General features: G+C 44.1%; 6 protein-coding genes and 1 pseudogene across 10 annotated transcripts; 3 read left to right on the top strand and 4 right to left on the bottom strand.

The window, feature by feature from the left end:
* The first annotated feature begins 60 nt into the window (after positions 1-60).
* LOC135138594 (sterol O-acyltransferase 1-like) lies at positions 61-1,842 on the top strand. 2 transcript variants are annotated; one of them, XM_064068582.1, is made up of 5 exons: positions 61-323; positions 368-508; positions 558-700; positions 750-889; positions 937-1,842. In XM_064068582.1, the coding sequence occupies exons 1-5, from the start codon at positions 295-297 to the stop codon at positions 1,792-1,794; spliced, it is 1,311 nt and encodes a 436-aa protein (XP_063924652.1). In that variant the 5' UTR covers positions 61-294; the 3' UTR covers positions 1,795-1,842. The 2 variants fall into 2 exon arrangements, with proteins under 2 accessions (XP_063924652.1, XP_063924644.1); XM_064068574.1 differs by having other exon boundaries at positions 738-889.
* Positions 1,843-1,979: 137 nt separating this feature from the next.
* Positions 1,980-3,958, top strand: LOC135138586 (sterol O-acyltransferase 1-like). The gene is made up of 5 exons (XM_064068568.1): positions 1,980-2,280; positions 2,329-2,478; positions 2,529-2,671; positions 2,725-2,864; positions 2,912-3,958. Exons 1-5 carry the CDS (start codon positions 2,252-2,254, stop codon positions 3,923-3,925), a joined length of 1,476 nt encoding a protein of 491 aa, XP_063924638.1. The 5' UTR covers positions 1,980-2,251; the 3' UTR covers positions 3,926-3,958.
* Positions 3,959-4,336: 378 nt separating this feature from the next.
* LOC135134205 (uncharacterized) lies at positions 4,337-5,533 on the bottom strand. Its single transcript, XM_064062834.1, has 5 exons — positions 5,525-5,533; positions 5,265-5,471; positions 4,978-5,210; positions 4,823-4,929; positions 4,337-4,774 (listed from the first exon to the last, which is right to left on the bottom strand). The coding sequence occupies exons 1-5, from the start codon at positions 5,531-5,533 to the stop codon at positions 4,434-4,436; spliced, it is 897 nt and encodes a 298-aa protein (XP_063918904.1). The 3' UTR covers positions 4,337-4,433.
* An 18-nt stretch (positions 5,534-5,551) lies between these two features.
* On the top strand, positions 5,552-8,557 carry LOC135134179 (sterol O-acyltransferase 1-like; annotated as a pseudogene).
* Positions 8,558-8,587: 30 nt separating this feature from the next.
* LOC135138516 (rapamycin-insensitive companion of mTOR-like) lies at positions 8,588-14,656 on the bottom strand. 4 transcript variants are annotated; one of them, XM_064068508.1, is made up of 17 exons: positions 14,480-14,656; positions 14,378-14,425; positions 14,157-14,319; positions 13,674-13,996; positions 13,395-13,623; positions 13,191-13,344; positions 12,674-13,125; positions 12,482-12,620; positions 12,326-12,427; positions 11,191-12,255; positions 10,894-11,137; positions 10,636-10,839; positions 10,333-10,588; positions 10,169-10,284; positions 9,611-10,120; positions 9,390-9,428; positions 8,588-9,336 (listed from the first exon to the last, which is right to left on the bottom strand). In XM_064068508.1, exons 1-17 carry the CDS (start codon positions 14,535-14,537, stop codon positions 8,918-8,920), a joined length of 4,521 nt encoding a protein of 1,506 aa, XP_063924578.1. In that variant the 5' UTR covers positions 14,538-14,656; the 3' UTR covers positions 8,588-8,917. The 4 variants fall into 4 exon arrangements, with proteins under 4 accessions (XP_063924578.1, XP_063924586.1, XP_063924564.1 ...); XM_064068516.1 differs by having other exon boundaries at positions 10,333-10,585; XM_064068494.1 differs by having other exon boundaries at positions 9,611-10,284.
* Positions 14,657-15,039: 383 nt separating this feature from the next.
* LOC135138631 (cell cycle control protein 50A) lies at positions 15,040-16,902 on the bottom strand. The gene is made up of 4 exons (XM_064068610.1): positions 16,731-16,902; positions 15,555-16,394; positions 15,339-15,504; positions 15,040-15,287 (listed from the first exon to the last, which is right to left on the bottom strand). Exons 1-4 carry the CDS (start codon positions 16,777-16,779, stop codon positions 15,242-15,244), a joined length of 1,101 nt encoding a protein of 366 aa, XP_063924680.1. The 5' UTR covers positions 16,780-16,902; the 3' UTR covers positions 15,040-15,241.
* Positions 16,903-17,226: 324 nt separating this feature from the next.
* LOC135138560 (zinc finger protein 91) lies at positions 17,227-23,339 on the bottom strand. The gene is made up of 2 exons (XM_064068543.1): positions 23,250-23,339; positions 17,227-20,756 (listed from the first exon to the last, which is right to left on the bottom strand). The coding sequence occupies exon 2, from the start codon at positions 20,722-20,724 to the stop codon at positions 17,653-17,655; it is 3,072 nt and encodes a 1,023-aa protein (XP_063924613.1). The 5' UTR covers positions 20,725-20,756; positions 23,250-23,339; the 3' UTR covers positions 17,227-17,652.
* Between the last annotated feature and the right edge of the window lie 122 nt (positions 23,340-23,461).

Genomic DNA, 23,461 nt, shown 5'->3' with positions numbered 1-23,461 from the left:
TTTATCTTATCAGTTTCCACCGAAACGAAAGTAACTAGTTTCTCAGAATTGATGACAAAAACATGAATGAATCAGATCAGTGCAGTTGCACTGCGCCGGACCTTGACAACGCATTATCTCTTCAGATGCATCAATCAACACCGTTTAACCACACAATAAAAACTGACTAATTTGAAGCTAAACAGAAACACAAAATCAGTGACCTTTCGAACTTCGTCGCGACATCTTCGTTATCGCTTGTACCGGCACGATAAAGTTTTTTTTTATTTTTATTTTAGCTACAGTGGGGTCACCATGAACTCGGAAAAAAATAAAAGCAAGCCGTAAGTAACACGACATTTAAACAATAAAAAAATCGCTTTTTTAGGTCCAGATTTATTAAAAGAAATTCGTTATTGACCGACTTGTTCGAAAATGACCACATTAAGACGGTTTATCATTTATTTATTGCCACTTTCATTGGACTGTTTGTTAATACGGTGGCCTACGACTATTTAAAAAAAGGAGAGTAAGTCAGTTACTTGTTCTTGGAAAGAAAATGACCATGAATGTTTCAGGGTAGTTCTAGGGTTAAAACTGATTAAATCAGGTTTCGGAAAACTGCACATAGCGCTATTAGTGTGGTGCGGGTACTTCTTAGTCACGTGTTCAATTTATTACATTTTCAAACTTTGGGCCACTTATAGAAATTTCCACAAATGTGAGTTAGACTAGTTAAGTCACTAATTCCTGATTAGATACCTTTTCAGTACAAGTCACGAAATTTTGGGACTGGTTTTGGATAACCCTCTTGTCTCTCTACTACATTTATAGTTTCAAATTTGCCGCCTATGTGGTCACCGAATTCAAGCTGCCACCAGCCTCCTCGGCAATAGTCGTTCTCGAACAAGTAAGTACCACCAAATGAGTACCTGTTCATACAACGTCTCATTACAGACGAGATTATTAATGAAGATCCACTCCTTCATCAGAAGCAACATTCACAAACCGCATAGCGACAACCCCCTAAAACTACCCCCTTTCTCCAACTTCCTTTATTTCCTCTTCGTCCCAACGCTAATCTACCAAGAAACCTACCCCCGTACCGCCAAAATCAACTGGAAATTCGTACTTCTACGTCTCCTAGAATGCATCGCTGTCATTTTCTACCTCAGCTTCGTCATCGACCGCTTCCTCAACCCCACGGTACAAGACTTCGGCAGCCGAAAATACACCCTAAACGAATTAATTCTGTGCATTTTCGAAAACACAACCACTGGAATCTTTTTCCTCCTTCCTACCTTCTTTCTAGTACTCCACTCATGGCAAAACTTGTTCGGGGAACTGACACGATTTGGAGACAGACTCTTCTACAGCGACTGGTGGACCTGTACCGACTTCTCCGGGTACTTCCGCAAATGGAACATCATCGTGCAGTCGTGGCTATACCTCTACGTTTACAAAGACTTCAACGACAACGTCTTCAAAGGGAACACCACGCTCTCAAAACTGGCCGTTTTTCTCATTTCGGCGGTGGTGCACGAATGGGTACTCACCTACATGTTCGGGTTCTTCTTCCCGTTGTTGTTTGCGGAGTTTCTGGTTTTCGGGACGATTTTTAACTACGTGGGGGCACCCAAAACGGCGGCTTTTAATGTGTTGTTTTGGTACGCGCTGGCTTTGGGAATGGGGTCGTTGGTGACGATGTATGGGATTGAGTACTATGCGAGGGCTAACGCTCCTGTGGAGCGGCCGAGTTTTCGGGAATGGGTAGTTCCGAGGTTTTTAACGTGTGATTGCATTCACGTTAGTTAGCGTAAGAAATGAATGGATTTTAAGGTTGTCAATAGAATTTTTAACTTACTTGACTCTCATTTTTATGCTTCCCAAAAAAAAAACTATTGGTGAATGCTTAGTCCTTCGATGCTGAAATAGATATGAGAATTTGTAAAGTGTATTTTCATGTGTCTTCATGATACCTAACTACGGTGATTACACGAAATGAGTGGGTATTTTGATTCGGTTGACTTAGAATTATTTTAATAGAGAGGTGTTGCTTCACAGTTTATTCAAATCAGCTTTATTAGTTTTGTCGCCGTTGGAAACACGACGTACAGAAATAACTTTTTTTTTATATTTCCGTGCAACCATATTAATTTATCTACATATTTTGACCTCTTTATCTCTCGAGATTCTGTCCACTATCAGATGTTTTGTTTGAACAACTATAGTTTTATTAGGTCAGTCTTTCATTGAACGTACTGAAATCGCAATGGAGTCAACACGAAAGAAAAATAATGTGTAAGTACCAAAGAACCGTTTTGGTTTTCACCCCTCGAACTTTTCCAGATCTAAGGAAAAAGACTTCATTGAGCGAAATTCGCTACTGACTGATTTATTCGAGGATAAACACATTCGTACTGTATACAACATGTTTCTTGCAATTTTCATAGGACTATTTTTCAATACGGTGACCTACGATTACATTAAACGAGGAGAGTAAGTTTTAGTTATAACGTACTTAAACTGATGTACAAAGAACCCTTTAGGATCAATCTTGGAGTACGACTTATAAAAATCGGCTTTGGAAAAATCCACATAGTTATAATAACCTGGCTTTCTTATATTCTCTCCTCCTGCTTAGTTTTCTGTTGTTTCAATATTTGGGCCAAATTTAGAACTTTCCGAAACAGTAAGTATCTCTATTCCACAAATGGTGCGAGTTAAAAATTCACCAATTTTTAGAACAACACACAAAAATATGGGACCGGTGCTACCTCACTCTCTTAGTATTGTATTACGTGGGCAGTTTCAAACTAGCCGAAAACACAGTCACCACTTTTAAATTACCCATATGTTCTGCAGCCATCGTCGTAGTCGAACAAGTAAGTCACCAAAAGTCACAATTTTTTCATTAAAGTAACCCTTCCAGGTTCGACTTTTAATGAAAATCCACTCTTTCGTCAGAACTAAAACCCCTCACATAATCAACACCAAACGAACCGACGACAAACACACTCCTCCCACTTTTTCCAACTTCTTATACTTCCTCTTCATCCCCACTCTCCTCTACCGAGATTCCTACCCCCGCAAAGACAAAATCGACTGGACTTTTGCCGCCTTCAAGCTCCTGGAATTCGTAGGAGCCATTTTTTTCCTCAGTTTTGTGACCGAGCGCTACCTCAACCCCTCCCTTCAAGACTTCGGTCTTCGCGAGTACCAACTCAAAGAACTCATTTTAATTTTGTTCGAAAACACCATTACCGGAATCTTCATTTTGATGCTAATGTTCTTCATAGTTCTACATTCGTGCCAAAATTTCTTTGGCGAAATCACCAAATTCGGGGATAGGATGTTCTACAGCGACTGGTGGACCTGCACGAGTTATGGCGGCTATTTTCGAAAGTGGAATATCGTCGTCCAGGATTGGTTGTACGTTTATATTTATAAAGAGTTTATGGAGAGTTTTGGTACGAGTGCGGCTGTGGCCAAATTCGGTGTTATTGTGATTTCGGCTCTTGTTCACGAGTGGTGTCTTACGCACGCCTTCGGTTTCTTCTTTCCTTTGTTGTTTGTGGAGTTCGTGGTACTCGGGTCGATTTTGGGGAACGTCGGGGGTTATAAAAATATCGTTTTCAATGTAATATTTTGGTATTCTTTGGCGATTGGTATGAGTAGTTTGTGCACTTTTTATACCATAGAGTACTACGCTAGGAATAACGCCCCTATTAAAAACCCGACCTTTTTAGAGTCGCGTTTTTCAGTATATCTGCGCACTCTGCGTACAGATCGTCGTACTTCACGTCGAGAAAGAGTTCGTGCAGCATCCGACGCGGAGAGAGGCGGTAAGTGCACTCTGAGAGCAACTTGCACACCTCGGAGAAGAGACAAGGGTCCTGGAAGACCTGGGGGCTGCCCTGCTTGCACTGGAGCAGCGACTGCTTGACTTGCTTGCACCAGACGGGGTTCGAGAACTGGTCGATCAGCTGCAGCACGTGGGCTTTGATTAAACCTGAAAACGGAACGAATAACAACCGCAGAAACGCAACCGGGAACTAAACTCACTATCGGGGCTGTTGGGGTCGTATTTGCTGTCCACGAAATCTGAAAATTAACATACTCGATATGAAACATTGAACTAGTCCAAGTAGCAAAGTGCGACAATGTACTACGCGACGAAAACAAAATACATCTTAGATTTTCCCTAAGTTATTATTTATTTTCGTAACTTCTCAGTCTGGAATTTTGCTTTCATCACGCTGGTCGCACGTCCCCCGTATACCCACCTCCAGGCACCGCCACAAACACCTCCACCTCCTGCGCCGCCTTCCCCGAACACACAAAACACATCTCTGCCTCGTGTTTCCAAAGCGTCTCCTCCCTCACCTTAAAATCATGCAATGTACACACGACCTCGTCTTCAATGATCGGAAACCTCTCCAACGGCACATCTTTCACCTCCTCTTCCACGTCCAAAAACAGGTTGTGGATATCGCCGGGTAAACTAATCCCCATGTATATGTATCGTCGCTCTCCTCCCCCCCATCGTGCACCGAGAATCGCTTAATGCTCGAATTTGTCATCTCCAACAAATTACAATCCTCAATGAGCGAAATCGGTACGTCCCACAAGCTATCATTGACGACCTCGTCGGCGTCATAGGCCGGCTCTTCGAGGTACCTAGGCGACTTACGCAACGCCCGGAACGTGGCGTAGCCGATCAAATCCTGGTGGCTGAGTTTCCCCGACACGCCTCCAACCAGCGACTGAAGCGATTTGTCCGAGTTAGACCCGCCTACGGAAAGAGAGTTAGCGATTGGTCGACGAGACATCTGGGCGGTACTTTGAACGGAGACGCGGCGCGACGATTCGGAATGACGCCTCACTTTCTGGCCAGACTGTTTCAACGTGCAGGAACTCGGAATGGGGCTGAGGAGTTGCTGGGGTTCGCTGGAAAATAAACGTTACGACACTTCTACACTAGTGTGATTAACTTACTAGACGACCGATCGCCCGCCGCCGACGGAATCGCACGAACTCACACCCGAAGTCGTCGATTCGGTCGTGGAGTTGTTGCGCACCCTTCGCACGATCTCGGTACCTAACCTAAAGCTGCCTTTCTTGCTATCGGAGGGTGCTCGGATTATTTCGACAGCAACCTCTTGTGATAGGCCGAAGGTTGATTTTGATTGGCGGGTAAAGTTAGAGACTTCTGAGGTCCGGCAAAAATGCTATCTACTGAAACACGGATTTGTGCAAAAATTCGCTAGACACGTGGTAATCACCTGGTGTACAGAACCACCCTGTAGACGATTTGAATGAAAATAGTGTGACAGAATACGATCCTTTGGGGTGCACTTGGCTGCCACACAATTGTGTAGTATGAGGTAGCGCAGACCTTCGCTGCTACTTCCTAAGTGACCCAGAGCCCAAAGAGCGGACTTTAGCTTGAGCATGTCGTCCTCGGTGTGGTAAGCGGCGGTCGTCATGGTCTAAAAATTCCAAGCGTTAAATTATTGTCTTCATCGCACGATGCCCCTGTCACCTGTAACATCGTTTCCAAATATCCATGATGTACCAACATCAAGAACCCATCCGTGTGCCTCGCCAACTGCCCATACAAATTCGGCGCTAAGAAAAAATCCTTCCTGCTAATCGTCCTTATCGCACTCGTTCGCTTATCGTATTTTTAGTACAATTCCCGAAATTTTGGGACTGGTTTTGGATAACCCTCCTTTCTCTCTACTATATTCATAGTTTCAAGTTTGCCGCTTCTGTGGTCACAGAATTTAAGCTGCCACCAGCCTCCTCGGCAATAGTCGTTCTTGAACAAGTAAGTACCACGAAAATAGTACCTTTTCATAAAAATCTCTTTACAGACGAGATTATTAATGAAGATCCACTCTTTCATCAGAAGCAACATTTCCACCAGCCACAAACCGCACAGCAACAACCCCCTAAAACTGCCCTCTTTCTCCAACTTCCTTTATTTCTTTTTCGTACCAACACTAATCTACCAAGAAACCTACCCCCGTACTATTAAAATCAACTGGAACTTTGTACTTCTGCGTCGCCTAGAATGCATAGCCGTCATTTTCTACCTCAGTTTCATCATCGACCGCTTCCTCAACCCCACAGTACAACATCTCGGTACCCGAAAATCCACCCCAAACGAAATAATTCTGTGCATTTTCGAAAACAGAACCAACCACTGGGATCTCTTTCCTCCTCCCTAGTTTCTTTCTAGTGTTACACTCATGGCAAAACTTGTTCGGAGAACTGACACGATTTGGAGACAGACTCTTCTACAGCGACTGGTGGACCTGTACCGACTTCTCCGGGTACTTCCGCAAATGGAACATCATCGTGCAGTCGTGGCTATACCTCTACGTTTACAAAGACTTCAACGACAACGTCTTCAAAGGGAACACCACGCTCTCAAAACTGGCCGTTTTTCTCATTTCGTCGGTGGTGCACGAATGGGTACTCACCTACATGTTCGGGTTCTTCTTCCCGTTGTTGTTTGCGGAGTTTTTGGTTTTCGGGACTATTTTTAACTACGTGGGGGCTCCCAAAACGGCGGTTTTTAATGTGTTGTTTTGGTACGCGTTGGCTTTGGGAATGGGGTCGTTGGTGACGATGTATGGGATTGAGTATTATGCGAGGGCTAACGCTCCTGTTGAGCGTCCAAGTTTTAGGGAATGGGTGGTTGCGAGGTTTTTAACCTGTGATTGCATTGACATTAGTTAGTTTAAGAAATGAATGAATTTCAAGTAAATTCAATAGAACTTTTTAAGTTATTTGACTTTCATTTTTTAAGCTTCCCAAAAAATGCAAAGAATTGTGAATGCTTAGTCATTCGTTGCTGAAATTGATAGTAGAATTTGTAAAGTGTATTTTCATGTTCGTCGGAGTCTTCATGATAACTACGGTGATTACACGAAATGAGTGCGTATTTTGATTCGGTTGACTTAGAATTATTTTAACAAAAAGGTGTTACTTCACAGTATTGAAATCGCAATGGAGTCAACACGAAAGAGAAATAATGTGTAAGTACCAAAGAATCATTTTGGCTTTCAACCCTCGAACTTTTCCAGTTCTAAGGAAAAAGACTTCATTGAGCGAAATTCCCTACTGACTGATTTATTCGAGGATAGACACATTCGTACTGTATACAACATGTTTCTTGCAATTTTCATAGGACTATTTTTCAATACGGTGGCCTACGATTATATTAAACGAGGAGAGTAAGTTACACAATTGGAAAGTACTTGGTTTGACATACAAATAAACCTTTAGGATCAACCTTGGGGTACGACTTATAAAAATCGGCTTTGGAAAAATCCACATAGTTATAATAACCTGGCTTTGTTATATTCTATCCTCCTGCTTAGTTTTCTGTTGTTTCAATATTTGGGCCAAATTTAGAACTTTCCGAAACAGTAAGTACCTATACCACAATTGGTGCTAGTTAAAAATTCACTAATTTTTAGAACAACACACAAAAATTTGGGACCGGTGCTGCATCACCCTCTTAGTATTGTATTACGTGGGCAGTTTCAATCTAGCCGAAAATATAGTGACCACTTTTAAATTACCAATATGTTCTGCATTCATCGTCACATGCGAACACGTAAGTCACCAAAAGTTACAACTTTTTCATTAAACTAACCCTTCCAGGTTCGACTTTTAATGAAAATTCACTCTTTCGTCAGAACTAAATTCCCGCACATAATCAACACCAAACGAACCGACAACAAACACACTCCTCCCATTTTTTCCAACTTCTTATACTTCCTCTTCATCCCCACTCTCCTCTACCGAGATTCCTACCCCCGCAAAGACAAAATCGACTGGACTTTTGCCGCCTTCAAACTCTTGGAATTCGTAGGAGCCATTTTTTTTTCAGTTTTGTGATCGAGCGCTTCCTCAATCCCTCTCTTCAAGACTTCGGTCTTCGAGAGTACCAACTCACAGAACACATTTTAATTCTGTTCGAAAACACCATTACCGGAATATTCATTCTGGTGTTGACCTTCTTCATAATTCTACATTCGTGCCAAAATTTATTCGGCGAAATCACCAAATTCGGGGATAGGATGTTCTACAGCGACTGGTGGACCTGCACGAGTTATGGCGGCTATTTTCGAAAGTGGAATATCGTCGTCCAGGATTGGTTGTACGTTTATATTTATAAAGAGTTTATGGAGAGTTTTGGTACGAGTGCTGCTGTGGCCAAATTCGGTGTTATTGTGATTTCGGCTCTTGTTCACGAGTGGTGTCTTACGCACGCTTTGGGTTTCTTCTTTCCTTTGTTGTTTGTGGAGTTCGTGGTACTCGGGTCGATTTTGGGGAACGTCGGGGGTTATAAAAATATCGTTTTCAATGTAATATTTTGGTATTCTTTGGCGATTGGTATGAGTAGTTTGTGCACTTTTTATACCATAGAGTACTACGCTAGGAATAACGCCCCTATTAAAAACCCGACCTTTTTAGAGAATATTGTCCCTAGATTTATAACGTGCGACTGCATTGACTAAGGTAGGATCCCACCTGCTGCGCCATTTTCACGCGCCTTGGAAAAATGGACACCGGAAAATAAAATCCCTTGTAGTAAACACTTTTTATTTGCCTTTTTGTATATAAAAAAGTAACGATAACTGCTCCACATGTGAATAAACGAATTTTCAGACACAAATCTTCACTTTTTTTTCATCACAAATCGATAAAACATCAACAGCTATTCAAATCCAAATAAATAAAGTAAATACACAGGTTGTTCTCCTCCCGGCAGAACGCAGAATGGAATGAGCCAAACTCAGCCAAAAGAAAACCAAGCGACAGTGTAATCAACGCGAAAAAAACTTAAAACTTAACCTAAACAGAACACCCTGTATACTTCGACGAAAAACAATAAATAAAAAAAAGGAACCACAAGTTACACAATTTTCGATTCGTTACGATTCCGAATCGGAAACTTATTTTCTTTATATGCGAGTTTCAGCGAGTCTAATTGTTTAATGTTCGACGACGGCTGCGCCCCCTCGCTAGTGTCGATCGAATCCCCCGATGACTTACCCGAATCGATCTCGTTCTGCGCGTTTTTCAATATATCTGCGCACTCTGCGTACAGATCGTCGTACTTCACGTCGAGAAAGAGTTCGTGCAGCATCCGACGCGGAGAGAGGCGGTAAGTGCACTCTGAGAGCAACTTGCACACCTCGGAGAAGAGACAAGGGTCCTGGAAGACCTGGGGGCTGCCCTGCTTGCACTGGAGCAGCGACTGCTTGACTTGCTTGCACCAGACGGGGTTCGAGAACTGGTCGATCAGCTGCAGCACGTGGGCTTTGATTAAACCTGAAAACGGAACGAATAACAACCGCAGAAACGCAACCGGGAACTAAACTCACTATCGGGGCTGTTGGGGTCGTATTTGGTGTCCACGAAATCTGAAAATTAACATACTCGACATGAAATACTGAACTAGTCCAAGTAGCAAAGTGCGACAACGTACTACGCGACGAAAACAAAATACATCTTAGGTTTTCCCTAAGTTATTATTTATTTTCGTAACTTCTCAGTCTGGAATTTTGCGTTCATCGCGCTGGTCGCACGTCCCCCGTATACCCACCTCCAGGCACCGCCACAAACACCTCCACCTCCTGCGCCGCCTTCCCCGAACACACAAAACACATCTCTGCCTCGTGTTTCCAAAGCGTCTCCTCCCTCACCTTAAAATCGTGCAATGTACACACGACCTCGTCTTCAATGATCGGAAACCTCTCCAACGGCACATCTTTCACCTCCTCCTCCACGTCCAAAAACAGGTTGTGGATATCTCCGGGTAAACTAATCCCCATGTAACACCTCTCGTCGCCCTCGTCCCCCCCATCGTGCACCGAGAATCGCTTAATGCTCGAATTTGTCATCTCCAACAAATTACAATCCTCAATGAGCGAAATCGGTACGTCCCACAAGCTATCGTTGACGACCTCGTCGGCGTCGTAGGCCGGCTCTTCGAGGTACCTAGGCGACTTACGCAACGCCCGCAACGTGGCGTAGCCGATCAAATCCTGGTGGCTGAGTTTCCCCGACACGCCTCCAACCAGCGACTGAAGCGATTTGTCCGAGTTAGACCCGCCTACGGAAAGAGAGTTAGCGATTGGTCGACGAGACATCTGGGCGGTACTTTGAACGGAGACGCGGCGTGACGATTCGGAATGACGCCTCACTTTCTGGCCAGACTGTTTCAACGTGCTTAAGCTGCAGGAACTCGGGATGGGGCTGAGGAGTTGCTGGCGTTCGCTAGAAAATAAACATTACTACACTTCTACATTAGTGTGATTGACTTACTATACGACAGATCGGCCGCCGCCGACGGAATCGCACGAACTCACACCCGAAGTCGTCGATTCGGTCGTCGAGTTGTTGCGCACCCTTCGCACGATCTCGGTACCTAACCTAAAGCTGCCTTTCTTGCTATCGGAGGGCGCTCGGATTATTTCGAAAGTCTTCGACTCCGACAGCGACCTCTTGTGATAGGCCGAAGGTTGATTTTGATTGGCGGGTAAAGTTAGAGACTTCTGGGGTCCGGCAATAATGCTATCTACTGAAACACGGATTTGTGCAAAAATTCGCTAGACACGTGGTAATCACCTGGTAGGGCAACCAATGATTCCGACGTGTCGTCATCGGTGCTGCCTTCCACATCTTTAATACCGGAATCGAAAAAATACAGCGTTGACGAAATGTCGGGGAAAGCGCATGGTAACCGCAAACTATCGTCGCTGTCGTCCTCCCAGGCCTCCTCTTCGATGATTGGCCACGCGATGTGCCGGTTGTGACGCGTACAGAACCACCCTGTAGACGATTTGCGTGAAGAGTGTGACCGAATGCGGTGCCTTGCTGACTTACCTAGTTTGAACAACTCGTCGGCGCCTTGTCGTGTCGTGGCTATTAACCCTAATGAATAGTATGAGGTGGCTCTAATTGAAAAAACTAGACAGTCTTGTGCCAAAACGATCATGGCTGCCAAACAATTGTGTAGGATGAGGTAGCGCAGACCTTCGCTGGTACTCCCGAAGTGACCCAGGGCCCAAAGAGCAGCCTTTAGCTTGAGGATGTCGTCCTCGGTGTGGCAAGAGGCGGTTGTGACGGTCTAAAAACTCCAAGCGTTAAATTATTGTCTTCACCGCACGATGCCTCTGTCACCTGTAACATCGCTTCCAAAGACCCATGATGTACCAACATCAAAAACCCATCCGTGTGCCTCGCCAACTGCCCATACAAATGCGGCGGTAAGAAAAAATCCTTCCTGCTAATCATCCTTATCGCACTCGTACGCTTATCGTATTTCCCGTCTTCGTCCCTCTGATGTAACGTCAAAACGTCCGAAGTTTCCCCTTCCACCAACTTAATGTACCTACAGCTGAAGTAATCGTCCCACCTTTTGATTTCGTTAAGCACAAAGTCGTTCTTGTTCAAAACCTGGAACCCCGACGCTACCGACAATAACCGAATCGCTAGCAAAGACCCCTTTTCCCCGAAGCTCCCCATATTGGGATTCAGCTTCACCAAAGTCTCCAGACAACTCTGGAGTTCGCAAGCCTCATGTAGTATATTTAAGGCGGTGAGGTACACCGACCTCGCCTTATCCCTCAGCTGATTGACTAGAAATTTCACCCCCCAATCACAAAAGCCGCCGATTCCCGCTCTCAGCAAAACCAATAGGAACTGTGTCGCGTACAACCTCGAGCTTTCCACGGGACACCTCAGCACCGCGCCTAGAAGCTCCCTACAAGGCCCCACGTTGCCGTAATCCAACGACGACACGATTAACTTGACGTAGCAGTCGTTGTTGGTTGTTGTCGCTAAATGTTCGAGCTTCCTGAAGACGTCCAGACTGCTCAAAAGCTGCGTTCCCAAGTCGGTGGAGGTGAGGCGACCCACGAAGAGGAAGTAGCTTTGGCACTGGGTGCTGTTCATGTGCTGCGGGCTGAAGAGGCAGTCGTGGACGCTGCGGCCGCTGGTGATGGCGCTGATGTTCCCCGAAATGTCCGCGAACAAATCGCGCAACATCCTGCTGTTTTCTTCGTGGTCGAGGTCGAGAAGACAGTTGATTAGATCGATGCCGGTGAGGGTGTACGCGGTACTGATCTTGGCAGTGGTGAGGTCCATGTGGGAGTAGCGGTTACGAGACGGAGTGTAGAAGTCGACGAGACGTTTCATGAAGTTGCGGTGGGTGGCGTCGGAGAGGTCGAGTTTGACAGATTCGCCCTGAAAATCGCGTAAAATTGTGGTTTTCCCTAAGTTATTATTTATTTTCGTAACTTCTCACTCATCTCACCTTAAGCACTATCCGAATAAGGTTCCAATTCCACGTGTAGGCATCTTTGTTTAGTAAAACACCCGTTTCTTTGATAACGTCATCGCCGTCCTTCCCCACTAACTATTAAACACAACAAACATGAACTCCAAAGCTGACCTGATTTACTCAACTTACTTGCTGCAATTTAACCTTCAACGTCTTCAATTTGTGTCGACTTTTTTTATTATTCTTACTCGCGAACTTAACATTCCCCCCACTCCGCATAATAAAATCCAAATATAAACTATACGACGCTGGTCGCATTCGCAGCAACCTAAAACCCACAAGTCAGTATTTTCACACTTTCAATAGCAAACGTCGCCTTACTTCTGCAACTGTTGCAACCCGTTGACGGCCTTGACGGCCTGCGGATTCCCACACGTCGCATACTCCAACAACGAAGGCAAAGCCGGCGAAATATTACAACACTCAGGAGGTAGAAGAACTTGAATTAAATGTAAAAGTTCCCCTAGCAAAACTGTGGCCCGCACACTAATGAAAGTGTCGCTGGTGGCGATCACTTCCACGATGGCCCCTAGGAGGCCGCACTCGAGAAAAGAGTAGAGCAGTAGAGCTAAATGCATGTCGGTTATACTAGGAGTAGTTTTGGCTAAGTGGGGCAAAATCGAGCGGCCTTCGGCGGCCACGAAACCCTCGTTCAGTCTCCACGAAGATTGGGGCTCGCTGGGGTCCACTGCACTCAAGGCCACTGAAAATTCGTCGGTCCATTCGGGCTGAGGGAGACCGAGGAGCTCGTACAGGAGGTCCAAAACGGCTTTCTGTTATAATAAAGCAACACAAATAGCGCAGTCGTTAGGATTCGAACTTAGTTTACACAACTCACCCGGACTTCTAATTGGTTCAAATACAGCACCTCAACGACCGCCCTAAGCCCCGCCTTATTGGCCGGCCCACAAAAGTGCAGAATCCCTGGCCAACTTCGCAAAATCGACAACAAGGCCAGCCTGCTGCAATTAAACCTCAACTCTCTCTCATCCCTAAAACAACAAAAGCACTAACACCCCTTCCACTCCACCCCGCTACTAACACATATTTGTCTTTGTCCTTCCAGCCGTGCCTATAATGAAAATCACAGTAAGGAGCTGCAATCGAGTGTAAATCCACCCCGGCGTGGTTCCTCGTGGCCGGTTTATCCAACAACGACAACAAAACTCCACACAAAGATTCGGAAATTTTCGGTGTTTGACACTCTAGTAAATTTCGCGTAACCGCTGCCACGCCTCCCGTTTCGATGAATAAACTTGTGTTAACCACACCTGTAACGTAAACATTAATTTGGTGTCACTACCGACGAACGTAGACGTACCCAGTTCGCACAAAGTCGCGAGACAGATGCGGAGAAGGCGGTCCTTCTCTTCGACGCCCCCATTGGCCAGAGAGACCAAGCTCCGCCCTAACGCCACGTGGAAGTTGGAAGGGGACAGGAGGAGGATCTTGCGTATGAGTTTCATCGCTTCGATTCGTTCGACGTCGTTTTTTAAAACTAAGTCTAAAGATCGGGCTATTAGAAAAGGGATTAGGAGTTTGTTGAGTTGGGCTATGTCGTCCTCGTTGCGTAAGACGTGACGGATGGCCCGTAAGCCCCCGGACCGGACCTGGGTCGACTCGTGAAGGAGGGCTATGCGGAGGCTGCGCAACGTCGTGAGTATAAGTCTACTATTTACTTTTTGAAACATCTAACTAGGTTATTTGTACATGAATTTTTCAAAGCATCTAAGTAGGTTATGGTCAGTGTTTACAACGTGACGGATGAAAAAACCGGTCGTTAAAAATGCACGAGGCGACTTACCAACACAAAATATCCCTCATGTTGAACCCGATACTTTCAAAGTTGCCTTCGATATGCAAAGTAACTTTAACGAAAGCGTTTAAATAATTCAAGCGTTTCCCATCGGATATATCGGAGATATGACAAAGCGCTGTCAATATATTCGTAACATTCTGGCGTGAATCTGAAACAGCATTCCCTCATGTACTCACTCAAACTATGACTCTCACGTGTACGCTTACCGCTATTTACATCAAAATTAATATCGTCTTCTTTGTTCTGGTACCGTCCTAGAAACATAAATAGCGTTAAATCGCAATTCCTCACCGGAATAAACACATTACCTTTCTGAAATCGACCGTAACGTGTGTTTGGATATCGCATCCAACTTGTTGCAGCCATGTTTACTTTTGTGGCAGAAGTTTGTCCGCGAACACTATAAGTTCTTCTTTTACTTATAAATTAAAAAAACACTGCATTATTTAATTTTATGCACACATTCTAAACTGTCAAACGATATATTTTAGGTTATGTGTGACAGTGTTGTCGATGAAAAACAACAGCGCCACCGCGCGGCGGATGAGCATACTGACACCACTGTCACTACTGGTTCAAAATTATACAAAACGGGGAAAATACAGTTGATATCTTTTCAAGTCTTTGCAAAGTATCGACGTGAGCGTTCTAATGTACTTATTTAAAAGAAAACGAGCTTGATTTCTTTTGCAACGTCACGCAGGATTGCCAACTGCGACGAAATGAAACCGCCAATTCAACGGTTTTCCCACCTGTGACGTCACGTTTTTTACCATTAAATACGCGTTTTTGGCATTTAATTTTGTTGCGGACTGCAAACTAAACACGTCCACGTTCAATGCTACCAATCGTGCCGCACTTAATATAATTATATAATACGTCACATTTATTTACGAACAAATATAATACAATTATACAATTTTAAATTAAAAAATCTTCTTGTACATTTATCACAATTAAACTTACGACTACTATAAATTAATGACTGGTGACAGCCTTGAATAAATCAATGTGGTGAAGTTAGTAACAATAAGGCCACTTGTAATCTCTAAGACATAGGAATGTCGCTCTTACTGATAGTTTGTCCTAGGGTTGACATTAATCATCTCACTTGTGCTAAAATTATGAAAAATGAGCTACTACTTCAAACGACACAATATCAATCACCTTTTTCCACATTTTATGTGAATAAAAAGCAGCACTATTCCTAGAAGAAGGCACACACACCCGACCACAATGTAAGCAATGCCCAGGAACGGGTTTTTTCCACCCAAGAGAGACGTGGTGCTTAAAATCATCCGTTTTGACCCATCAAATGGCAACACATTGTAGGCTACAAATCAAAATATTAGAACCAAAAATCGAACGCGTTAATTAACTTACAATACTGCACTTTAAGTAAATATTTTCCGTTAAGCAACCCATCTTTATACCCGTCTTGGTCATGGTCAATTTTTCTATACAGTTTCCTAAAAGTAGGCAACGCGGCAGTCCTCATCCACACAATCAAATCCTCATTTTGAAACCCATTATTATCTTCATCTTCAGGATCCAACTCCCACACATTTTTCTTCCATGCTAGGGGTTTAGCATAATCCTTGAAAGCCTCTTTCAAATCACCTCCATCAGGATTTCGAAATTTGATGTTTTTATCAGAGTCCCATGCAATCCCTCTTCTTAGTAAAGTGACATCAGCCCAGGCTTTGTTGTTCTCCCAACGCTTCAAAGTAAGTACGTCGCTGAACAAAGAATTGGCTATAGCGCCACAGGGTGCTATCGGTTTGCCATCTTTGGTTTTAGCAAAGGGGGTACAGTCTGCTGATGGTTCTGGGTTTAAGTTGCCTAGTAGCTGGTAGTCGTCGCGCGATTTTACATACCGTCGGTGGTTCTGGTAGAAATTGCTCAAACCGTAATACATGTAGACTTTTCCTTTAAAATCCGATTCGAGGGTGAAGGGAATGGTACAGTTGCATTCTTCAGTAGCGTTATTGGCGATGACATCAGCACAACGCTCAGATGTCTCATTGAAAGTTCCATTGACGTCCCTTGTTTTGTTGCAGTTGGTGTAGTCAATAACCAGCTCCTTCACTTCATCCGAAAAATACAACAACCCAATTCCCACTGGAATGAACGCTATCCCGATGACGAAAAACGTAGGTAGAACAGTCCCGGCTGTTAAAATGGGCTGCCAGGCAGGCAGACGCTGCTGCTTGAAGGCGCTGTCTGAAATCACACGGTCGTAATTTAAAGTTTACCAATGTTTGAAGAGAGCATACAATACCCTCCCATCATTACCTCAACACTAAATAAACCCATGTTTATTAGTCTACACATTACCGTGGTTTATGAATTATAAATCATTGCAAGTAAATTATTTCACAGCAAGTCTTTGTACTTGGGACAAAATTGCTACGTTCGTGACCTTAAAACAACAACACATGGCAATTTCCCATAGTGTTACACCATAGAACGTTTTTATGGGGTTGCGAGATCGATAATGAGGGGCGGTTTCTTGAGAAAAGGTCGATTCACCCGTGAATGTCATAATTGCGGAATTACCTGAAGGTTTTTTCGATTTGGCCACAGGCTCCGTGTTTTCCAGCGCCATGGTGGGGGCTTTTGTGGGAATTTACGCACGTGCACCGTTCCCAACTGGAATTGTTGGGATTTGGACGAAAACACCCCCGAATTGATTGACGCAAATCCGATAACCAATTTCGACAAGTGTCAAAAATCAAGGCAGCCAACATAATGGCGGCCTAGACTTTTTTAAATTCAAAGTAATTGATAAATAACAATTATAAGCTTGATTTTCAAGATTTTTGCGAATTTACAATGGATAAAGCGATCCTGACAAACTTGGTTAAGTTTTACTAATTGTTTATGGTGTTAATACGATTTTAATTGTTGCTAATGTCAAAAAAGTGGGGTAGTGCAGTTAGGTGTCAAGAATACGTGTTGTACACAACGTAGCAAAAAATTCGGCACACGTTTCATTGCACTTCAAAAATGAATTTCTGGGTGGTCCTTTTTGTGATCAATCAAGCGAGCGCGCTGCCTAACCAAAGATTTATTTCCATCAATAACATACAACTTACATATTCTATTTACTAGTGCATTTATAATCTATACTTTATATACATAAAAACTAGTAAAATCGTTACAAAGAGGTTAAAATACATCTTAGTTTGCTACAATATTTTGCAATTACTTAAAGAAAAAAGTATGTATGTATGTATTAAAAATGTGTCATTGAAGAAGCATCTCCTCATAGAAAATAATACAAAAATATATTCAGTAGTTAAAGAGGGTTCAGAATCGCTACACATCCAGTCCTTGAAAAACTCGGTCTTCTAACCAACTTCGCATCATAAAAAAATAAATTTTGACAATTCGGTCGAAACCCCTATCTCAATGAATAAACAACACAATTCAAAGAAAACTTCTATCTCGAACCAAACAAAAACGAACTTATTTACAATCATATGTGTATGGGCACGTGATCCAACAGTTTAGCTCTATCGTCAAAAACGGCACTGCACATCTCACATTTAAACATATTTTGTGCATGTTGCATGGACAACTCGGCCAGTTCGTGCAGCGGACTGGCGTCTACGACCTCCTGCTTGACCCTCACTTCGTCGTCGTTCTTCATATTGTCGATATCCGGCAGGATATTCTCCGGCTCCATCTTCTTGTTCTTCGTGATGATCATCCCGCCTTTGACCAGCCTCACCACCTTGCTCCCCGGCCCGATGATCGTGCGGCCGGGCCTCAAATTGTGCAACTGCGTCGGCGTCGACGTCACTTTGATTATGTTGGTTGGCACTGGTCCGTTGTCCATCTCGGTCTCCACCACTTGCTCGGCGGCCACCTCGGGCGTCGTCTCGGTCTGCTCCATGTACACCACCCCGTTGCTCTGATCGTTCAGTTGATCCTCCTTCAACAAACTGTTAACCGCTTGCTCGGTGTCGTCGTCCGGAAACGTAGCCAGAGGGAGCTTCTCGGAATTAAGTATGTGATAACTGACGTTTTTAGTCCTCGGCCTTATTCGTTCGCCGGTTGCTGACTTTAATTCGGTGGGTTGCGTCCGCGTCACTAGGGTTTTAGTTTTATGTCTGACTTTCCCGTCCTCGCCGGTCTCCACAGGAACGCGAGTTTTCTGCGTGTGGATCATCTTCGGGCGCGACGGAACCGCAGGCTCTGCCTTGATCTTCCGTTTCGACTTGGAAGTCGACTTCGAGTTCACTATCGAATTGATGTTTTCGATCGCAGACGAACAACTGTTGTACAAGTCGGTGTAAGTTTCGTTCAGAGTGGGTTTCGGGGAAGGTTTCTTATTTTTTTGTTTCTTCTTTCTGAGTTCTCTTTCTTCTTCTGAGTCAGTGTAGTGTGGCTGCTCTTCTTCCTCTTCCACTTCGTCGTCCGCTTTATTCGAAATCAACTCGAGCTCGTGCGGTTTGAGTTTCCTCCTTCGTTTATACTTCCTCGGACCCACCTGTGGTTGTCTCTTCATCGCCGTGTTTAAATCGCAGTGGTGGATCAAATGCACGATTAAATCTTGCGACGTGGCAAACATATCCGAACAGACCGAGCAACAATACGGGGTCACGCTGTGAGTGTACTTAGGATCGGGACCTGAGTGGTGTGACCGGATATGCTCCCGGAGGACGACCCTTTGGTTGAACGCCCTCGGGCACACCGCGCATGCGTAGGGTTTCTCTCCCGTGTGGATGCGCTCGTGTTTGCGCAACGTGCCGCCGTCGGCGAAGGCCTTCCAGCAGAACCTGCACCCATACGGGCGTTCACCGGTGTGGATCCTGATGTGTATCTGCTGCGAGCTGCGCGAGCCGAACGTCTTGCCACACTCTCTACAAGGAAACTGGCGCCCGGATAAACTACTGTGGCTGTGTCTGTGATTCATCAACGATCTCCCGTCCGGGAACTCCTCGCCGCAAACGTCACACGACACGATTTTATTCCTGTGGGATAACATGTGTCGTTTCAAACGGGCTTTATTATGAAAGGTTTTGGCGCACTTGGAGCACGCGAAGCTCTTCTCTTTCGAGTGTTCCCAGGAGTGCTTCAGCAACGTCCGTCGGTCCTTGCAGGTGCGTCCGCACAACATGCAAGTATTCGGGGGGAGATTCTTCCCGTGCTTGGACTGGACGTGAGCGGCGACGGCTTGGTCATCAGTGCACACTTCTCCGCAGATCATGCAACGGTGCTCCGAACCGCGAGCGTGGACTTCGGCATGAGCGAGAAGATCCAACGCTTCGGGGAAAGACTCGCCACAGACGTTACAAATGTGGCCGAATTCATGATCATTGATGTATTCTTCTTTTATATGGACTCGTTGGTGCCGCTTTAGATTATCCTGGCGGTGGAACGACAAACCACACGTCGAGCAATAGAAGGTCCCATACTTTGTATCTTCCTCAGAATAGTCTTCGTCTTCGTCATCATCAAAATCTTCGATGTCTCCGTGTTTACTGCGCACGTGTTCGCGCATGAGGGCGACGTCCCAAAACATCTCCCCGCATTTCTGGCACTCGAAAGGGCTATCGCCACCGTGGATACGAGCATGAGACGCTAAAGCTTTCTCTCGAGCGAACCCTACGCCACAATGCTGGCACACGAAGGGTTTACGAGGGTCGGTAATCGGGTATCGCACCTCCACGGGTTGATTCTCCGCCATGTAATCGCCATAGTCGGCGTAATCCCCCTTCACGTTATTCTCCATCGCTTCCATCAAGCGCATATCTTCATCGACGTAGTTGTACGACCTCGAACTCGACGCCGCTTCATCCCCTTCATACGAATCATACTCCTCCTTAATCCTGTTCTTCTTCCTCTTCGGAAACTGTTTCCTCTTACTCCTCTTCTCCCCATCCGACTCATCCAATTGTTGCACATCCTCCTCTTCCAACCCATCCGTTTCCGGAATATACGCGTGTATCTTCAAGTGGTTCATCAAATCGCACTTTCTTATGTACCTCACCCCACACAGATTGCACCCGTGGGGCCTATCGGTCTGGTGCGCCACCATATGGTTCATCAAGTTCGCCTTCTTCCTGAACCTGCGACTGCAAAAGTCGCACGGGTACGGTCTCGACGCCGTGTACTCATCCTGATCCGTCGGCAACGGTATATCGAAATCCTCGTTCGTCTGTTCTTCGTTACCCACCGCTTCTTCCGACCCCACTACTATCTCTTCCGGGCAGCTCTCGTCCCACTGCTCCGTCACGATCTCTTCGGCTACTTCTTCGGCCACGTCTTCAGCAACTTCCATGAATTGGTCCTGGAAGTTGACGGTGTTAGTCGGTTGCATGACGAGGACATTGTCCTCGGTGATGTAGACGATGTTGCCCTCGGGCTCGGGGATGGGTTCGGCTAGTGGACCTTCTTCCTCTTCTTCCTCCTCGGGTTGCTGTACCCCGGTGAACTCCGAGGTCTCGGCCGGAAGGATTTCATTTTCTATGCTGCAGATGACTTCTTCGCCTTGGACGACGGCGGCGGAGTCTTCCCAAGTTAGAGCGAAATTATCTTCCATGGTGGGTGCTTGTAGTCATCGTAGTTAAAATCCTGGAAAAGAGATAACGTTCAATGGGATTACAATATCAATGGGATTAAGTCGTTATCGATATTGGGCGAGATCCGTGATTATTCGATTCGAAGATCGTATTCTTATCAGTTAGCGTTCGGGTTTTTTTTTATTCAATTAACATTTTTTGAGACAATATTTTGACATATAAGATATTATCATAAACACTTGTTATCGTATATTTACACACACTTACTAATTGGAGAGTGTTATATGTCACTAATTAGAAACAAGTGTGAATTATGTTACTAATAGACAACACAAATATTATTAACAAAACAGTTAATAATTTTAAGTGACAATTGTAGTTAGTTTATAAAACAATACACGATTACGATGGAATTAGTAGTAATGAAAAATCGTTGACCTTCTAACGAGAGTTAAGTACAATAATGTTGTTTGTTTTTATTTACTTAAGTCAAGTGGTACTTTTAATTTTTAAAACTGGCTCGATTAAAATTTGACACACTCGTAGCACAAGTGACAAGTGAGGTTTCGATCGAACTTATAGGGTAGTTCAAAATATTCCAAGTCAGGGGTAAATATTCTCAAAACTATGCATAATTAATAAGTCTAATTATATAAATATTAAACGCTCATAGTGTAAATCTGTAAACATGAAGTTGTGACAATAGCAAACAAACGCGTGGCAAAAAATTATACATATTATCTGACGACATTCTTATCAATTTCGGATTGCTGCTTATGAATGTTGGTAAACTAGTATTGTGTGAATTATTGGGTGAAACATAGGCGTAAGGCGATCCATCTGAGAAAACCCACTATCACAAAAACCCACTATCACAAAAACCCACGGCTAATATACACATGGAAACTTATAACAAATTTAATAATTTTTTTTAATGGAATCAATGCTAAAACTAGATACTTGTTTCTCAGGGACAACTAATACTGTATATTTTTTGAAGATAACACGCTCTGACGTCATCAAATTTCTGGAGGGGATGAATTAATTTATTTTAGTTAATATTGTGCAACCCCAAGCGACAAATTCAGAATTACATATTTATTTTTGTGTAACGTATTTAAATTGACAATATTTCGACGTGACGTCACCACTTTTAATAAAGGGATGAACAAAGAGTTTTAAATCCATATACACAAATTTATGTTTCACACTCATTTTTCGGCCTCAGCCTACTTCGACGCGCAAATTTACCATTATGACATCACTAATGTTTTCATAAATCGTAAATTAAACAATCAAACACCAATAACTATGACACATAAAATTTCAGGTCACTGATGAAATTGGTTCGTTAGAATCTCCAAGTTTCCAACTTGAAAATTTTATTGAAGTTGAAACATACTTTGTGTGACTTTACAAATAAATATGAGATTTCTTTCCGACTAGTTCGAAATGGCAATTCAATTTCAAATCGATACAATGACATTTGAAACTTTGTTAATCAAAAATGGTGTATATTTATGAACGGAATTCTACATGTCATTAAGTATGCTTTACACTATTTAACGACAAAATTTACATCAAGTTAAATACAGGAAATAGAACCAAAATTATTGTTTAAAGTCCAATTAACACGATACTAAATTTTGTTTTGAAAATCGTGTCGTATCAAAGGAGCCTTAGATAATTTGACACTTGAAACGCGACCCGATTATCCGCAGCACTCTACATCCACTACATGGTCGTTTAAAAGTATGTAAATTGTTTTAACAATACATTAAAAGTTATGTCTGTATTCATATCACAAAATAGTCTATTAACATAGCGTACAACATTGAGCAAGCAATAAACCAGTTATAATATATTCATGAGACAGATCAACGCAGGCTTTGAAGATGTAAATGACAAGTTTGACGTACACGTCCCCGATGGAGTCACACCGATCCAATTCGGCCATTTCTTCGCCCAATATTTCATAATAAAATGCAAATATTTAGAATCCGTTCACGCATTATCTTCGCGTTTAAATAAACCGACTCGACGCGGCTATTATAAATCAATTAAACAATACCCGCAACCATCGCCATAACCAAACCCATGCCACCCATCGACCAAATCGCTCGATTCCCCGTAATCCGCTGACGTGTGCGTCAGCCTACGCCCCTTCAACCCCCATCGCAACCCCGTTTAGCTCCAGTCCCCCGTAGAGGTTAAACAATTTTGACAAGTGAGGTTATGCGTAATTGAGGTTAGCACAGTTTACAAATCCTAAAAACGTAAACATTGCCGCTTTTCCCCCGTCAATAATCAATTTCCGCCACTTTCCCGATTCCGGAGTCGATTTTTTTCCAAAGCGCCACGAAATTACCCGTAACTGCGTGCTATAAACGTCCATTGCATACCAATCTTGTAGGAAAGAAAGGAAAACGACAATTACATCACGGCCGATTTTCGCGTCGACAGCGGCCGTGGGGGCGAAACTAAAGGCCGATTCGGCGTCCGCAGGCCGAAGCGGCCGGTTTAGGGGGCTAAAAGTGCTACTTACATGGGTTTTTACGGCGAAAAATGACAACCTAACCAAGCTTTACGAAAGCGTCGACCTTCACTTGCGATGAGCAATGGCTGCTTGACTCGTCGATTCGTGTTGCAGTGAATCGGTGGCGGTGCGGCGGCGGTGTCCAGGGGGGCGTACACGAGGGGAGGATCGCAGGCTGCTGGCGGCGGCGGCGGACGAACGTGGCAGATTTTCGGGGCGAA

The sequence above is a fragment of the Zophobas morio genome, unplaced genomic scaffold, assembly GCF_036711695.1.
Source record: "Zophobas morio isolate AGI-343-1 ecotype UQ-CSIRO unplaced genomic scaffold, CSIRO_AGI_Zmor_V1 ptg000004l, whole genome shotgun sequence".
NCBI classification, from domain to species: domain Eukaryota; kingdom Metazoa; phylum Arthropoda; class Insecta; order Coleoptera; family Tenebrionidae; genus Zophobas; species Zophobas morio.
The sequence above is the reverse complement of the archived record's forward strand: the minus strand, read 5'-3'. Positions and strand labels throughout refer to the sequence as shown.

Excerpts from the sequence above, each read along its gene's own strand:
- LOC135138594 (XM_064068574.1), top strand. The coding sequence starts at position 295 with ATGAACTCGGAAAAAAATAAAAGCAAGCC. Across the intron at positions 509-557 it reads GACTATTTAAAAAAAGGAGA|GGTAGTTCTAGGGTTAAAAC; the intron begins GTAAGTCAGTTA and ends TGAATGTTTCAG. Across the intron at positions 701-737 it reads TTATAGAAATTTCCACAAAT|ATACCTTTTCAGTACAAGTC; the intron begins GTGAGTTAGACT and ends ATTCCTGATTAG.
- LOC135138586 (XM_064068568.1), top strand. The coding sequence starts at position 2,252 with ATGGAGTCAACACGAAAGAAAAATAATGT. Across the intron at positions 2,479-2,528 it reads GATTACATTAAACGAGGAGA|GATCAATCTTGGAGTACGAC; the intron begins GTAAGTTTTAGT and ends AGAACCCTTTAG. Across the intron at positions 2,672-2,724 it reads ATTTAGAACTTTCCGAAACA|AACAACACACAAAAATATGG; the intron begins GTAAGTATCTCT and ends ACCAATTTTTAG.
- LOC135134205 (XM_064062834.1), bottom strand. Across the intron at positions 4,930-4,977 it reads GGCGGGCGATCGGTCGTCTA|CGAACCCCAGCAACTCCTCA; the intron begins GTAAGTTAATCA and ends TTTATTTTCCAG. Across the intron at positions 4,775-4,822 it reads GCGCCGCGTCTCCGTTCAAA|GCGGGTCTAACTCGGACAAA; the intron begins GTACCGCCCAGA and ends CTCTTTCCGTAG.
- LOC135138516 (XM_064068494.1), bottom strand. The coding sequence starts at position 14,537 with ATGGCTGCAACAAGTTGGATGCGATATCCAAACACACGTTACGGTCGA. Across the intron at positions 12,256-12,325 it reads TTATTCGGATAGTGCTTAAG|GGCGAATCTGTCAAACTCGA; the intron begins GTGAGATGAGTG and ends CGCGATTTTCAG. Across the intron at positions 10,285-10,332 it reads GGCGGCCGATCTGTCGTATA|CGAACGCCAGCAACTCCTCA; the intron begins GTAAGTCAATCA and ends TTTATTTTCTAG.
- LOC135138631 (XM_064068610.1), bottom strand. The coding sequence starts at position 16,779 with ATGGCGCTGGAAAACACGGAGCCTGTGGCCAAATCGAAAAAACCTTCA. Across the intron at positions 15,505-15,554 it reads TTTACTTAAAGTGCAGTATT|CCTACAATGTGTTGCCATTT; the intron begins GTAAGTTAATTA and ends TTTGATTTGTAG. Across the intron at positions 15,288-15,338 it reads CACATAAAATGTGGAAAAAG|CACAAGTGAGATGATTAATG; the intron begins GTGATTGATATT and ends TCATAATTTTAG.
- LOC135138560 (XM_064068543.1), bottom strand. The coding sequence starts at position 20,724 with ATGGAAGATAATTTCGCTCTAACTTGGGAAGACTCCGCCGCCGTCGTC.